This window comes from Camellia sinensis, chromosome 6, assembly GCF_055761805.1.
Source record: "Camellia sinensis isolate YWXY chromosome 6, ASM5576180v1, whole genome shotgun sequence".
In the NCBI taxonomy this organism is placed as follows: domain Eukaryota; kingdom Viridiplantae; phylum Streptophyta; class Magnoliopsida; order Ericales; family Theaceae; genus Camellia; species Camellia sinensis.
In genome coordinates this window covers 77,886,182-77,904,025 of record NC_138966.1, presented here as the reverse complement: position 1 = coordinate 77,904,025, position 17,844 = coordinate 77,886,182, and the positions used below count along the sequence as shown (strand labels likewise).

Here is a 17,844-nt window from a genome sequence, read left to right as displayed (position 1 = left end):
TCCAGAATTTTATAACCATTTCCAACAATCCCCCACATGAATGGAATTTGATGACAACGGAAATGCAACAATATGCAGACTTTAACGAAAGAGTATAAGTCAAAAATATTTTGCATCAGGATAGGTAGTTTTCGGCCTTGAACCTTCCCTAGTGATAACCTATCGGACTTACTGGCTAACCAATGGACGCGATGCCTTGAATTGTTCAGCCGTTTGTGTAAGCCAAGACAATAGATTTCACACAAAATATCTTCTAACACATCGTGGTTCTCACTGTTGTGTTCATTTTGGCCTTGAACGCACCTGGTTTTCATAAGTGTTTCTAGAGAATTTAGCCTCTTCATTCTCATAGAACATGCCCCAGTTCAACACTCATATAGGTGATTCTTATTGTGAGTATCTCCTTATACTCATCTTGATTTTATACCTTAATCAAGATATAAGTAATCATTAAAAGCAAAGCTTATCCTTATACCCCTGCATACAACATATGTTGCAGATATCACTCTCACCATAGGAATGGGTAGGGAATTTTTAATCCCCTGGTGATTTCTGGTGAGCCATACATAACTTAGTTGTCCCTTTGAACTTAGTTCTTGGGATCTCCAGTCATATAAGTAGGGTTACCATTATGACGACTCTTATGTAATAGGCTTTAATCCCATCCCCTTTGATGAACTATACACTAGCTCTTTTGTCAAACCTTTTGTTAACGGATCCGCAATATTCTCTTTGGATTTTATATAATCTATTGAGATTATTCCGTTTGACAACAATTGCCTTACGGTATTATGTCGACGACGAATATGTCGGGACTTACCGTTATACATGTGATTCTGTGCCCTGCCTATTGCAGATTGACTATCACAATGAATGCAAATAGCTGGCACAGGTTTTGGCCACATTGGAATGTCTTCTAAGAAGTGACGAAGCCATTCTGCTTCTTCACCTGCTTTGTCTAAAGCAATGAACTCGGATTCCATTGTGGATCGTGCGATGCAAGTTTGTTTCGTGGACTTCCAAGAAACAGCAGCGCCTCCTAGAGTAAAGACATATCCACTAGTGGATTTTGAATCTTTAGTATCCGATATCCAATTGGCATCACAATAACCTTCGAGTACTGCTGGATATCGAGTAAAGTTCAAACCATGATCACGAGTAAATCTTAGATATCTAAGAACTCGAATGATCGCTTTCCAATGGTCTTCTCCAAGGTTACTAGTGTACCTACTCAATTTACTAATAGCATAAGCTATATCAGGACGAGTACAATTCATTAGGTACATTAGGCTTCCAATGATTTGGGAGTATTTTAACTGAGACACTGCATCACCTTTATTTTTTGATACATAAAGACTGATGTTTACAGGTGTTCTAGCTAAATTCAAATCATCCTTGATAAATTTATCAAGAATTTTCTCAATATAATGAGATTGAGATAATGCATATCCGTCAGATGTTTTAGTAATTTTCATTCCTAATATAACATCTGCGACCCCCATATCTTTCATATCAAATCTTTTGTTAAGCATCTGCTTAGTTGATTTGATCATGTTTTGACTGCTTTCGATGATAAGCATGTCATCCACATAAAGACAAACTATGACATATCCTTGGTCAGTGTTTTTAACATAGACGCATTTGTCACATTCGTTTATCTTAAACCCATTAGTAAACATTGCATGATCAAATTTTTCATGCCATTGCTTAGGTGCTTGTTTTAATCCATAAAGGGATTTTACAAGTCGACAAACTTTCTTTTCTTGCCCTGATACTACAAACCCTTCGGGTTGTTCCATATAGATCTCTTCATTTAGATCACCGTTTAAGAAAGCTGTCTTAACATCCATTTGATGTATTTCTAAATTAAACAACGCTGCTATAGAAATAAGCATGCGAATGGATGTTATTCTTGTCACAGGGGAATATGTGTCAAAATAGTCCAGACCTTCCTTTTGTCCGTAACCTTTAACAACAAGTCTTGCTTTATACTTGTCAATTGAACCATCTGCTTTCATTTTTCTCTTGAATATCCATGTATATCCAAGAGGTTTAGAACCTGGTGGAAGATCCACCAATTCCCAAGTATGATTTTGCATAATGGATTCAATTTCATTATTAACAGCCTCTTTCCACAAAGGTGCTTCAGGACCTGTCATTGCTGCCTTAAAGCTTTGAGGTTCATTTTCTAACAAGTATGTCAGAAAATCTGGACCAAAGGATTTTGATGTTCTTGCTCTCTTACTTCGTCTAGGTTCATCATTAGTTAAATCCTGTTGGTCGAGACTATTACTAGTCTCTTGTGTTTGATTATCATTAGTCTCTTGACTTTGTGTACAATCATAAGTTCTTTTCTGTGAAATTAATTCCTGTCCTTTCTTGTAAGGAAAGACATGTTCAAAAAACACAGCATTCCTTGACTCTATAATAGTGTTCACATTTATATCAGGTATTTTTGATTTATAAGTCAGAAACCGATATGCACTACTATTCTGAGCATAACCAATAAACACACAGTCTATTGTTTTTGGTCCAATCTTAGTCTTTTTAGGAACAGAAACTTCAACTTTTGCCAAACACCCCCACACTTTTAAATATTTGTAGGAAGGCGATCGACCTTTCCACAATTCATAAGGAGTGCTGTTGGTTTTCTTGTGAGGTATTCTATTAAGAACATAATTAGCAGACAATATTGCTTCCCCCCACAAGTTCTGTGGTAAGCCTGAACTTAGTAACATGGCATTCATCATTTCTTTTAAGGTTCTATTCTTCCTTTCAGCAATTCCATTTTGCTGTGGAGAATAAGGGGCTGTAGTTTGATGAATAATGCCATGTTGTGCACAAAATTCATTTAATGGTGCATCATATTCACCACCCCTATCACTTCTAACCATTTTAATGGTTTTACCAAGTTGATTTTCAACTTCTGTTTTGTAGAGTTTAAACATTTCTAAGGCTTCATCTTTACTTCTAAGTAAATAAACATAACAATATATTGTGCAATCATCGATAAATGTTATGAAATACTTTTTGCCACCTCTAGTTTGAATAAATTTTAAATCACATACATCAGTGCGAATTAATTCTAGAGGTTCGGTTTTTCTTTCAACCGATTTAAATGGAGCCTTAGTTAGTTTCGCTTCTACACAAATTTCACATTTATGATTAGGAGTAATTTCAAACTTTGGTATATGATCTAAACCAATTAATCTACGCAAAGCATCAAAATTCACATGTCCTAATCTACCATGCCATAAATTTGACTCAAGAATATAAACAAAAGATGTGTTATTCTTATTCATAGCAACTTTTGGTACAACTGTCATTACATTCAACTTAAAGAGACCATCACTCATGTATCCCTTACCAACATACATACCACTCTTTGTTAATACAAATTTATCAGACTCAAATACAAGCCTAAAACCATTTTTACTTAACAAAGACCCAGAAACTAAATTCTTCCGGATGTCAGGTACATGCAGTACGTTGTTGAGGGTCAGTTCTTTCCCTGATGTCATCTTCAAGATCACTTTCCCTTGTCCAACCACAGTAGAAGTAGAAGAATTTCCCATGAAAAGTTGTTCACCATTTGCAGCCTCATTGTAGGTAGTGAACATCTTCTTGTCCGCACATATGTGACGAGTTGCTCCAGTGTCAACCCACCACTCTTTGGGATTTCCCACCAAGTTAGCCTCAGACACCACAGCAGAAAGGTTGATGTCATTCACTCCGTCAAAGATGTAATCCAATTCTGTTACATTGGCCTGATTGGTGGTCTTCTTACTTGTACTTCCATGATTCTTCTTAGGGCGGCGGCAGTCAGAAGCTCGATGTCCAGTTTTGCCACAGTTATAGCATTTTCCTTTGAACTTCTTGCTACTATCGCCTTGTTTAGGACCATCTCCAGTAAACTTCCTCTTTTTGTTATGTGGTTTATGAACTTGTTCAACCACATTAGCCTTGGACTCAATAGGATTTTTCCCATTCCTCTTTTCAGCCTTTCGGTTATCTTCTTCAATTCTTAATCTTACAATCAATTCATCCATAGTCATCTCTTTGCGTTTATGTTTTAAATAATTTTTGAAATCTTTCCAAGCCGGTGGTAACTTTTCCACTAAAGCAACGACTTGGAATGACTCGCTAAGAGACATACCTTCTGAATGAATATCATGCAAAATTATTTGAAAACTTTGAACTTGAGATATTACCGTTTGGGAGTCTACCATAACAAAGTCCAGAAATTTACCGACGCCAAATTTCTTCGTGCCGGCATCTTCTGTCTTGTATTTCTTCTCCAAAGAATCCCATAATTCTTTTGCTGTTTTCAGAGGACTGTATACATTATACAGCATATTGTCAAGGCCATTTAGGATGTAGTTTCTGCACAGGAAATCTGAATGTTTCCAAGCATCTACAGCGGCAACAACTTGCCAATCACTTTCACCCTCTTTAAGTGCTGGAGCCTCTTCATGGAGAAACCGGGCCAAATTAAGAGTTGTAAGATAGAACAGCATCTTCTGCTGCCATCTCTTAAACTCGGTACCGTTAAATTTTTCCGGTTTTTCTCCATGATTGATTGGTACATGAACATGGTTCTGAATAGGGACCGATGTAGGTGTAACAATAGGAGTACCACTGCCAGATGCAGTTTCAGTTGTAGTAGCCATAATCTCTGATTACAAAAATCAGAAAAAATTAAAACACAAATTAATTTTCTAGTTACTAAAACCAGAAAATAAATTATAACAACAAAATAATTTTATTTTCCTTGTTACTAAAACTAGAAAAATAAAATATCACAAGAATTTTCTGTAATACCAAATAATATTCTGAATTGTTAATGACACCAGTATCGTACTACTAGTTGTTGTCAAAGAAAAGAGACAGTATATTACTACTATCTGTCAAATAGCATAAATCACTATTTGTTTTTCCAACCAGAATATTAATTTGAAAACACAGAAAATTAAATACAATGAAGATACCCAAAAAGGAGTCTGTCTTAAGATTGTTGGACAATCTTCACTGTATTTAAAAGATTTAATTCTATTGTGTACACAACAACAAATAGAATTTAAAGAAATAAAGAAAATGAGAGAATTTGTTTGATTACAAAAATCAAACTCGAAATAAAAATAAATAAATAAAAACAAATTTTATTTTGTTACAAAAACAAAATTAAAATATGATTTAAATAAATAAAAACAACACTGAAAATAAATTAAATAACTTACTTGATTTAATTTCTTCGAATTATTTTCTGATCAAGTCCAGTGTTTGACACTGTGTCCTTAAGACAGATTCGTCCTCTCCACGGTGCTTTCAGAATTTGGACGTCTATCTCCCAGGATGAAATGATCTTACTGCAAACAATAGCAGCACTACAAATTGTTTGCCTTACGAACACACTAAGTGTTTACACTCTTTCTTTCGGAAATAAAATGCAGCAAGATGAAGAATATAATTAGCAGAAGTGAAATACGAAATTTCTAAATGGAAAACATCAAATGAGGGTGGTCCTATTTATAGATGTGAATGTGGCTCTTGGTTTTGAATTGAACAGGTATGTGGCTCTTGGTTTTGAATTGAACAGGTATGATACCTGTTGGTTTTGAATTCAAACAGATAGCAAAACGGGAAGGGCTCTGTTTGGATGAGCAATAAATCCAAATCAGTTTAATTCTGTTTGAAAACGGGAAGGGCTCTGTTTGGATGAGCAATAAATCCAAATCAGTTTAATTCTGTTTGAAAACGAGAAGGGCCCTGTTTGGATGAACAAAAAATCCAAACCAATTTAATTTGAATTCTAGATTTTATTTTAATAAAAAATAAAATTAAATTCAAATATTTTTGGCCCAAAAAGATTAGAAGCCCAACCACACACCACGCACCCAAGCCCAAGCCCAGGCCGCCCGGACGGACGGCGGCGGCGGCGCGCGCGCGTATGTGGTGATTTTTGGGTCCAATGGGTCTAGCCCATTTTGCCCATAACCTCTCCCTCTAAAACACTTGGGTACCCCTTGGGGCACACCCCAAGTATCTCACCCTAAGCCTTATAAACCCTTTCAAAACTTCCCACCAAATCAATGTGGGACAAGCCAATTTACAACCTTAAGAAATTTCCACCAAAACTCCATTTCCATGGAGCACACTTTGGCTTCAATTTCCCATTCACTCGGTAATGGTTTTGAGCAACCAAATATACCACGTGAATCACAACGCGGCATAGAACGCGTTACCACTTTGACCCGAGTAAATCGACACTCGGGGCTCACCTAAAAATAGACCGAACTTAGGAAAAAATTCTGGTTTTATCCAGAATTTTATAACCATTTCCAACAATCATATATATGGTCTTGACCATCACCACAAAAGTAAAATAAAATCACATATAGAGCCCTAGTCATCTAAGAGGTGGTGTAATTACACATTCCAAAATAAGAATGTAATCACAAAGTGAATAGTAGCTACTAGCTTCAAAGGACCTCTCGTGAGTTCCTGCCTTCGTACACATCACCAGCACAGGATTTTTCCATTGCCTCAGCAGCACTCTTGCAGTGAACTTTAGAAGACAAGGCAAGCTAAGAGTTGGTTAAACCTAGCTGAGCTAAATATAGAGTACACACAACTAGGCCTCATAGTATCAACCATTTTAAGTTAGTTAAGTTTTAGCTATTGCTTGTTTCCAAATTCACTTAGTTTATGTCCCAAGTTACTTAGTTTATGTCCCAAGTTTCCTGGTTTCCCAAACTTGAGTCTACACGGGATCATCTATATAAGCTATGAAACACGGGTACTCCAAAAATGATGCCGTATAAGTATCGGATACTTACCAAGTGCGGGTACACATACCGATACAGCGGTACACGTACCGGGTACGCCAAATACATGCCGGGTACAATAAATACATTTGGGTACGCCATGAGTATGGCAAAATATATATATAAATTTTTTTTTAACGTGTGCTAGAATTTATTGCAGCTTTTATTATTCTTTTTTCAATTTTGAAAATATCAAGTAATTTATTTCCAACACCCTTTATCCATGAGTCATGATTTTACTCTCTTTTGCATCTTGTTTTAGACAATCAAAAAATAAAAATAATGAATTATATAATTTTTTAGATAAATTATTTTTTTTTAGTTTTGATATTGAAACTTATGATTTGTATGTTGGATGTTTAGCAATAAATTTATATAATATATATATATTAAATAAATTGACACACCCCAGCCTCACCCGTAGCCTACATTTTTAAGAATTTGCAGTATCGACGTACCCATATCGTACCTGCACCCATGTTTCATAGTATATAAGTGATGTACTCGTACATTTTCGGCATACACTTGAAGTTAAAGAAGATCATCTGAGTCCTTTAGTTCTACATCCCTCATCTCATGGTAAGATACAATAAAGACACATCAGCAAGTGCTACTCTTAATGTCCTGGGAACATAAAATGCCTTGTACGGGGGCGAAATATCCTCTGCTTTCCGTACTCCTTAGACTTCGAGCTTTACGTGACGGCGTCTAACCTGGCAACACAGAGAACGGTGAGCTGCCCGGCGGTGGTGTGTCGGATAGACCCTCCGACGATCAAGTCAGATCACTTGAGGAAAAAGCAGGCTATTCGAGAGAGAGAGGGTGTTTCTGATAGCGCAAGTTGCTTACCTCTAACGTTCATCTTCCCCCTCCCATTTCTAGGCTGGCCATGTAGCCTCAAGATTGTGCGCGCACTACCTCTGTTGTCCTTCCCTGGAGAGGTGGCAGTGCTCGCCTCTCACCACCTCACGCGTGTAAAGGCCTAGTCCTCCAACCAGTACACGTAGAACTGCCCAACGGTATTGACGCGTGCTTGGAGCAGATGTCCTTTCCCTCACTTAACCGGAGTACCATGACCAGCCTAGCCCTTATGGAGAGTTGCCACCACAAGCAGCACAACCGAGCTGTATCTCGCCGACCTATCCCTCGGGAAAGAAGCGAAAGTCTGATTCTCATGGCCGAGCTACTCTTGGTCGGTCTATCCTGGTTGATCAGCCGTGAGACGTACCGGCCTCCCCCCGTCCTACCTTCATTCTCGATTTTACGAAGTCCGTCCATCTCGGCCAACCAGTTAGAGGCATGCCGGTCCTCGCCCCGTAATCAGTCTACCGCGGGCTACTCTTAGATCGGTTGACACACGTCACCGTGTGCCCTGCCAAACGTCTGGTCACAGCTCGGTCAGACCTTAGATCGTACCTGGTCGGCCAACCTCTTCGGTCATGCAAAAAAGGCCGAAGGGTCGCGTCAAGAGAGAAAACAGCTCGGCGTCGTGCGGTTTGCCACAACTCGTGTTACCGTAGCTCGGCCGTACTAACCGGTGCAAATCTCCCCTCTCAATTGCCCCTTAATCCCAACCGAGCTAATCGTGATTGGGATTATCACCATGACCGAGCTAACGGTCACCGAGTTGCTCCAGTACAGGCCGAGCGTGATTGTCACCAGGTCCGTTGCCGAGCTATCCCATTTGGTCAGCCATTGCCTCAGTGGTCTTGTCAAGGGTCATACAGCCGTACTGACAGCCGCGTTTTCAGTGCCACGTGGCCTCACGCCATTGGGCTGTACAACCCAGCTGTCTTCCGCGCGCAGAATTCAAACGGCTACCGCCATTTGGGTTTTTCCCCCTCTTTGAACATCACACGAAGGGTCACTATTGCCTCTTCACTGTTCATTTTCTCTTTCAAGCAAACCCTAGCCTCCAAGCTCCCCAATCGTCCATTCCAAGCCTCCATCTTCACATTCATCCATTCTCGCCCCTACAGAAGCCATACCTAAGCTCGCGAGACCTACTTCGCTTCGCATCTGCTCCTGGTGAGTTCTCTATCTCTTCATTGCATTTCTTGTTTCTGTTTCCCGCACCTCCATACTTATTCTTCATTTTTGTGCTTGTGTTCTTGCTTAGAAATGCTAGGCACCTACCAATACCTCCTCCATGGGGTAGTATTGGCACACCTTAGGGAAAACTGGAACTGGAGGGGCGAATGGGGCCTTCATGCCCCTGTTTCTCCTTAGTTTGAATGGATGGACCTTGAACTTAGGGTGAACTGGATGAACACTGGACAGAGCCGAGCTAAATGCTCATTTAGATCCGTAAATCAGACTTAACCGAGCTAAAATTTGTTCGAGGTCTCTACTTGGGGCCTTAACCGAGCTGAACACTCAATTAGATCCGTAAATAAGACTGAACCGAGCTATAACTCGTTCGAGTTTTCTTCTTGGGCCTTTACCGAGCCGAAAATAGAGAATTAGAACCGAACTAGGAAGGCCAAATTAGCCAAGTTGTCTAGCCGAGTTAGGATCGAACCGGTCGAACACCCAAAAACCCTTCATCGAGCTAAAAAATCCATATTGAAGCTGTGCAATTTATGCCGTGCTAACCCTTAGACTTGTTTCTTAACAATGCAGAACAAACTAGGACCGACCAGGCCCGTCCAAAACCATCACTGGTGGAGCTCAAAGTCCGAGCAAATACACCAAAATTTTTCACCGAGATACAAATTAAATCACCGAATAAAACCGAGATAGATGGGGAAGTACCGATTCATGGTGAGCTCGCCCGGTGTGCTCGCCGAGTTTCGTAGGGAGTACAATATTCCAGACGATGTCATGTTAGAGCTGGCCAAGAAGGGAGATACCCCTTGGGGCGACCTAGACCGGTGCCCCTTCACGGTTGTGTCCATAATCGAAGGAGGACTTCGCTTCCCAGTCCAACCCTTGATCTACGAATTCTTGAGGCAGACAAGGCTTTGTCCAACCCAAGTGTCGAACAACACATACAAGATAATAAATGGCGTGGCCGAGCTAAACAAGAGGCTCGGTCTCAATCTCGGTCTTGCTGAAATATTCCACCAGTACACCCTTAGTAAAAATAAAGGTGGGCTTTGATGATATCTAAAAGTAAAGAAGGGCCAAGCAAAACTCATCGAGGGCAACCCGGACAAGGAGACCAATGATGACGACTTCTTGTGGGTGTCCTGTAATTACGGGGACACCGAGGCGCCCATACCAGGCTGGTATATTAGCAAAGATTTTGGAAATGCTGGCGAGTAGCTCGGCTAACCGCACTATTTTCTTTTTGCATGAGTCTCTCTATGAACCGGTCTAACACTCCTCTATTTGCAGATTACAAGCACTTAGCGGAAGACTACCACCGGGCTAACCAGGAGGCCATAAGAGTCTTACTGCGCCATCCAGAAGAAGAAAGAGAGTCCACAAAGTTGCTCGGCTTTGAACCGACCTACAACTACAAAGCGCCGCACAAAAGCCGGGTTACCGACTTCCTCCGTGCTCCTTCCCCAGAACCTGACCCAAATCTTCCGCCGATCAGACTTGTTCATCTCACTGCCGAGCAAGAAATGGCGAAGATCCGGGCAATCAAGTCCCTGATCACCGGTGAGGAAAGCGAGTCCCAACCACCGGAAGTAACCGGGGGAACATCTTCCACTCCAGCCGGGCAAAAGGAAGGGTTTGTGCTGGCTCTTGCCAGTGAACAACCAGCTGGCTGGTCGAAGAAGCGACCGAGAAAAGACCAGATAGGGCAGCACCTCGTGGATGAGGACTCCACTGAACATGCCTCCACCAAGCTGGGGGACCAGACCGAGCAGCAACCAACTGGGCCTTCCAAGAGGCCAACCTCCCCCCCGGTCTGGGCGCCCGAGATCAAGTACAAGGGCCGGGCAGTCTCTTCGGCCGACTCAGTGTATGCGGACAAGGATTATTCCCTCGGTTTCAACATGACCAAGGGGCTAATCCTTCCTGCTGACATGAAGAAGCACGACGAGTTGTCCGACCTGAAAGTGCTTCGCTCGACAGCTAAGTCGATCATGTTGGTAAGTTCTCCACTCCTTTCTTCAAGTTGTTGCCCGGTTTTTGCTCGATTTTCTGAATACTCACAATCTTTCATTTGTTTGCAGGCCGCGCAAAAGAATTATCTCGCCCATGAGCGCATGATCGCCGTGCGGCAGAGTCTACGCGAGGCCATTACTGAAAACAAGGCCCAAACGGCTGAGATAGTGAAGCTGAAGGCCACGCAGGAAGCAGTTGTGGCCGAGCGAGATAACTTGAGCCAGAAGGTTGACCGAGCTGAAGCGGACAAACAGCAGGCCGTAAAGTCGACGAAAGCCGGGTATCTTACCGAGCTGAGGAAACTGCGCGATGCCCATAAGGAGGAGAAAGATAAGGCGGTTAGCGACGCCGAAGACAAGGGTTATGCTCAAGGCGAAAAAACGTATGAACGGCAAGTGTAGGCGACCAAGGACATCTTTTTCCAGTGCGGTTGGAAAGCTGCCGTGGAGAAAGTTGGCCTTGGTCAAGATGCTGACATGTTCCTAAATCCGTCTGCGGCCTTCATACCGCACTATATGCAGGCCTATGCGAGCGCCGCGCAGAAGAGGCTCATAGAGGAGGCCAAAAAGGAAGCCGCGGAAGAAACCGCCGCTGCGCAACAAACCGAGCAAACTTCTCCTGAAGCATCTCAGGATGCTGAAGATCAAGTAACAGATCGGGAGGTTGTCGCGGTGGAAGGCGCTGATGATGAGTCGGACGAAGGCTTGTCCGAGCACACTGCGGAGGTTGCCGAGCAGACTGTGGAGGTCGCCGAGCAGACGGTTGACCTGGAATTGGATTGAAATGCCCCCTCCTATTTCCTGCTTTGTTTTCGTTTCTTTTCTTTCTTCGTTTAATGTAACCAGGCTAGGGCCCCACAATTGTAATGCAATTTCCTCAATCAATGAAATTTGAACTTTTTGCCCGCTGATCTTCTCTTTTTGTTCGGCTGCAACGTGCAAAATTTCTTGATTCAAACTTTAATGTACCATAACTGATAGGCCGGCTGGCCGCGCAATATGCCAAGTTAAAATTAGAATTTCTTCAACTTAAATGTTCGCGGCTACTCTCAGCTCGGTTTTTTTTTTTTTTTTTTTTTTGAATGAACCCAAGAATTTTCATTCGGCCGAGCAAAAATTACCACTGCTGTTCTGGCTTTGACAACACTTCAAGTCTTGTATTTGGGCGGGCAAAAATCAGCTCGGCCCTAAAGGAAGTTGGACAAATCACAGTTATTTCACTTCGGCCGAGCCAAACCAGCTTGGCCATTAAATTGGACAAAACACCAATATTCCAACATGGAGTTGAATAGAACGCCGACATTCTCCGAGTGACGTCAGCTCGGCCTTTTGTAAGTTGGACAAGGCACCAACATAGCGCTTGGCCGAGCAAAGTCTGCTCGGCTATTATTTGTTGGACAACACCAACATTTCGTTTTGGCTGAGCAGAATCAGCTCGGCCTTAACATTGGGCAAAACACCAATATTTCATTTAAGTTGGTCATGACGCCAACATCCCAATTGGGCGAGCAAAAAACCAGCTCGGCCCTTACGTGAATTGGTCCATACACCAATCATTTCGCTGGACAATAATACACCAACTATTAGTGCGGTCCGCTTCTATACTGGCGAGAGAAAATTAGTCTGGTCCTATTCAGGTCGGTCCCTTTGCCCCTAGCATCCACAGTGGCCTTGTATCCTTGCGGTGTCATTGTACAGAAAGATGTGATACAAAACAACAAGAGGACTATTTTTCATTACAAAAAGCAGTGCTATCCTTACATCAAACGCCAAAAGGCTAAAGGTCTAGAAAGCTAAGTAATAAAAGCAATTACATTTTAAAAGTAAAAGATCTTAAAGTTGGCTACATTCCACGGTCTGGGGACAGCTTTGCCATCTAAATCTTCTAGATGGTATGCCCCTTTGCCAGCGAGACCAATCACCTTGTATGGTCCTTCCCAATTTGCACCGAGCATTTCTTCGCCAAGGACCACCGTGTTGCCCAGCACTTTTCTTAAGACCCAGTCCCCGATCTTGAACAACCTGGGGTGCACAGCCTTGTTGTATTTTTTGGAGAGTTCTTGCTGATAGGCCGCTATGTGGATTAGTGCCCGCTCTCTCATTTCCTCGGCAAGGTCTAGCTCCAATGCCACGGCCTCATTGTTCAAATCTGGTTGGAAGCTTTCAGACCGGATGGTTGGCATGCCAATTTCCAGCGGGATAACAGCTTCCATGCCATAGGCCAAGGCAAACGGTGTCTCTCCGGTCGATCGTCTTGGCGTGGTGCGGTACGCCCACAGTACGTTAGGGAGTTCTTCAGCCCACTTTCCCTTGGCCTTCTCAAGCCGCTTCTTCAGCCCATCCAGGATGGTCTTGTTTGAGGCCTCCGCTTGACTATTTGACTGAGGATAGGCCGGCGTTGAATTGTAGAATTCGATCTTCAGCTCTTCGCAAAACCCGCGAAAAAGTTTCCCATCGAATTGAGTGCCATTATCCGAGATGAGGGCCTTGGGTATACCGAAGCGAGTGATAACATTTTGCCAGACAAACTTCTTCACATCCTTTTCCTTTATGGTCGCCAGTGGCTCGGCCTTAACCCACTTGGTGAAGTAGTCAGTGGCAGCGATGAAGAATTTGCGATTGCTCGGTGCTACTGGGAGTGGTCCAACAATATCCAACCCCCAAAGCGCGAACGGCCAAGGACTTGTAAGGGGGAGCAATTCTCTAGCTGGCTGGTGGATCTGGTGAGCGAACTTCTGACACTTTTCACACCTGCGAACGTATTTCTGCGCGTCTGCCTGCATGCACAGTCGCCAACAACCTTGGGAAATTGCTCGGTAAGCTAAAGATCTGCCCCCAGTATAGCTGCCGCAGATGCCTTCATGGATCTCATAGAGAAAAGTTTCCACCTTGGCTGGGTGGACACACTTCAGATACAGCCTGGTAAAAGACTTCTTATACAAGGCTCCGGACGGGGAGAGCCAAAACCGCTCTGACTTGGCCCGGATCTTGTTGGCCGCCTTCTTTTCTTGCAGTAGAACTCTATTTTTTAGGAAGGCGATGATGGGATCCATCCAAGAAGGACCCAAGTCGGCGCAGAGTACCTCGGTCGCTTCTGGTTCCTCAATACTTGGCCGAGGTAAGAATTCTATCATCAAGGGGTTAGGAAAAGCTGTCTGAGTAGAAGCAAGTCCGGCCAATTCATAAGTCGTGTTGTTTTCTTCGCGGTTGATCTGTTCCACTCTTATGGCCTCGAACTTCTTGATTTCGGCGCGCACCAGCGCCTGATACTTCGCCCACCAGCGCCTGATACTTCACCTGCTCATCTTGGGCCTCATACTCCCCTGAGATTTGATTGACCACCAGCTTGGAATCGCTGAATACCATAAGGGCCGACGCTTTCATTCTCAATGCGCTTCTTAGTCCGGCAAGGAGGGCTTCATACTCCGCCTCGTTGTTGAATGTTAGAAAGCCGAGTGTAATTGCTTGCTCGATGATCAGCCCGTCCGATGAAGTTAGTACGATACCCAGCCCGGCCCCATGCCTGTTGGATACCCCATCGACGAAGAGCTTCCACATCTCGCCAATACACAGCTTCCAACAATCAGAGGGGTTCTGGGAACTTCTCAACCCCAAGTCTTTGATTGATTCATTCTGGTCTCTTTCCCTGCCTTAGTTGAGTCCGTCTTCCATGAAATCGCCCGGCTCCTCTAGTTCGGTCGCTCTTCGCCTTTCGCCCACTTGCGAGCCAACACTCGTTTCTATTGCCAAAACCATGGGCTGCGCTGAATCCGCACCAGCCAGATCAGTCGGGCAAACTGGATGCGTTCCAGGGGCAAATTCCGCCACAAAGTCTGCAAGAGCTTGAGCCTTGATTGCGGTGCGCGGGCAGAACTTGCTATCGTACTGTCCCAATTCCACGGCCCATTTCAAAATTCTTCCAGTGAAGTCTGCCTTTTCAAAAAGCATCTTAAGTAGAAACTCGGTCAACACAACTATTGTATGGGCATGAAAATAGTGCGCCAGCTTTCTTGATGCCATCATCAGGGCCAGCGCTAATTTTTCCAGCGGAAGATATCTCGTCTCGGCCGGGAGCAAAGTCTTGCTTGCATAGAAGATGGGCGAATGTTAGATGCCTTCAGCGCAGACTAGGACAGCGCTCACAGCATGTTGAAAGACTGCCAAGTAGAGATACAACTCTTCGCCCGGCTGGGGAATGACTAAGATAGGGGCTGAGGAAAGGTATATTTTTAAGTCTGCCAGTGCACGGTCACATTCGTCATCCCAGAAGAACTTGGCCTTCAAAGTTTTAAAGAAGGGCCTGCAACGATCTGAAGACCGGCTGATAAATCTGTTTAGCGCGGCTGCCATCCCGGCAAGATGTTGCACGTCCTTCGTGGAGTTTGGGCGCTCCAGCTCTTGTATAGCCTTAATCTGTGATGGGTCGGCTTCGATCCCTCGGTTCGTGACCAAAAACCCCAGAAACTTCCCGGTGCCGACTCCGAAGGCGCACTTGGAGGCATTCCAACGAAGTTTGTGGTGCTTAAGTATGGCAAACATCTCTGCTAGGTCGGTGAGGTGTTGCGACTTTTCCTTACTCTTTATCACCATATCGTCGATGTAGGCCTCCATTGTTCTGCCCAAAAGAGGAGCGAACATCTTTGTCACCATCCTCTGAAAAGTTGCCCCGGCGTTCTTCAGTCCGAACGGCATGACTTTATAACAATACAGGCCTCTAGGAGTAGTGAACGACGTGGTGTCTCGGTCTGGTTCATACATGGCCATCTGGTGGTAGCCGCGATATGCATCCAGGAAGCTAAACCTCTGATGGCCAGTGGTCAAGTCCACCAACTGGTCAATTCGATGGAGGGGAAAACTATCCTTTGGGCAAGCACGGTTGACCATCTTGTAGTCAACGTAGACTCGCCACTTACCATTCTTTTTCGGGACCACCACCGTGTTGGATATCCATCGAGGGTAATGCACTTCTTCTATCGCTCCTACTTCCAACAAGTTTTTGACCTCCTCTGCTACTACCTCGGCATGGTGCAGAGCTGAGCGGCGTGTCCTTTGGATGGCCGGCCGTGCATTAGGAAAGACATTCAACTGATGGCAAATGAAGTTAGGGTCGACGCCAGGCATATCGTAAGGCGTCCACGCAAAAGCCTCCATGTTGGAAACCAAGAAGTTGACATAATCCAACCGCTCAGTGCTAGACAAAGATGATCCCAAGAGGAAGAACTTAGTTGGGTCATTCTCGTCGATGCACACTTCCACCAAATCCTCGACCGATTTTTCCTTGGCCTTCCTTCCTACGTCTTCAAGGACCTCCTTTCCCTCGGGTCCCTCAATCATTTGAACAAATCCTTTAGCTGCTCGGTTACCATTTACCACAACGAAGCATTGTTTCGCCATCACCTGGTCTCCCCAGACTTCCTCTATTTGTCCGTTTGGGGCCGGGAAGCGCAAGACCTGATGGTAAGTCGACGCTACTGCTTGCATGGCGTGCAACCATCCCCTGCCTAAAATTAAGTTGTAAGTGGATGGGACTTTGAGCACCTAGAACTCTACTTGCTTTGTGACTGAACCCGCTTTGACCGGCAGTATGATCTTCCCTACCGGCCATTCTGGCTGAGAGTTGAAGCCAACCAAAGGTGACGTCGCAGGGGCCAAGTCCTTGTCCTTCAACTTCATTTGTTTGAACACGTAATAGTACATAATTTCGACCAAACTCCCCTGGTCAATCAAGATCCTCTTGATGTCGAAGTCTTTGACGTGAAGAGTTACCACTAGGGTGTCATTGTGGGGCATCTGGATTCGCTCCAAGTCCCTGCTCGAAAAGGTAAGAATGTCCTTCTCCTCGGTCTTCCCTTTCTTCACAGCGGGCCGAACGGAGAGCACTTCCCTCATGTGCTCGGCTTTCTTAATCATCCATTTGAGCTCGCAGACCCTTGCTGGTTCAACGATGTCGTGGATGACGTTGATTATGCCTTGGGGTGCTGCCTCTAGAGCGGCTAAGCCGTTTGGCTCGGTTTGCCCCAATGACGCGATTTTCATACCCCCATCTATGTATTGGTCAAGATGTCCCGCGGCCACTAGCTCTTCCAAATGTTGTTTGAGAGGCAAGCAGTCCTCCGTTCGGTGTCCCCGCTCCTCATGGAAGGTGCAGCGATACCTTAAGTTGAAGCCTCTCTGTGCATTCCCCAACTTGGCCGGCCAGCGAAAAAAAGGCTCGCCTCTGATCTCACTCAAGATGCGGTAGATAGGAATTTTAAAGACCGTGGTGATTCCAGTCCGCGCGTTTAATTTTCTCTTAGCATCCTCCGCGGTATCATGGGAAGCGTCAGCTCGGTCGTTTCTGCGACCCTTGTTACTGTCATCGCGGTTTTGGCCACGTCGTTGATCTTTTGGCCGGTCGCTTGGGCGGTTATCCTCCTGTCCGACCGAGTGAACCTTCCCCGCTACCCTTCTGTCCGCTGCGACCGGATTAACCTTCTCGGTCGCGGAGGCGGCATCATCCTCCACACGAATGTGCTCATTGATCCGCTGCATCAAGGACTCCATTGTTGTGGGTTGGTGCATTGTGAGCGAATCTCGCAGCCCATGTCCGACTGGGAGACCCCGCTTGTATTGAGTGATCGCCAGATTGGTAGGGCAGTCGGGGATTTCGTTATAAGTTTCCCAGTACCTCGCGTTGTATGCCTTCAATGATCCCCCTGACTCAATCTTGACACCCAGAAGATGATCTACCTCCTTCGGCGTTCGAGTGTTGGTTTTGAATCTGGTGACGAAGGCTTCCGCTAGTTGCTGCCACCCCTCTATACTCCCTTCTGGAAGTCTTTCGAACCACTTCAGGCCCAGTTCTCCCAAGCTTGCTGGGAATATGAGGCACATCAAGGCGTCATTGCGCCGGTGGCCAGCCATTACTTGCTGGTAATGACTCACGTGCATGTACGGATCCGTTTTGCCGTCGTACAAGG

At 44.5% G+C, this 17,844-nt stretch overlaps 1 protein-coding gene across 1 annotated transcript; it reads right to left on the bottom strand.

The window, feature by feature from the left end:
• Positions 1–16,423: 16,423 nt before the first annotated feature.
• On the bottom strand, positions 16,424–17,758 carry LOC114309899 (uncharacterized). Its single transcript, XM_028255775.2, has one exon. The coding sequence runs from the start codon at positions 17,756–17,758 to the stop codon at positions 16,424–16,426; it is 1,335 nt and encodes a 444-aa protein (XP_028111576.2).
• Positions 17,759–17,844: the final 86 nt, after the last annotated feature.

Excerpts from the sequence above, each read along its gene's own strand:
- LOC114309899 (XM_028255775.2), bottom strand. The coding sequence starts at position 17,758 with ATGTGCCTCATATTCCCAGCAAGCTTGGGAGAACTGGGCCTGAAGTGG.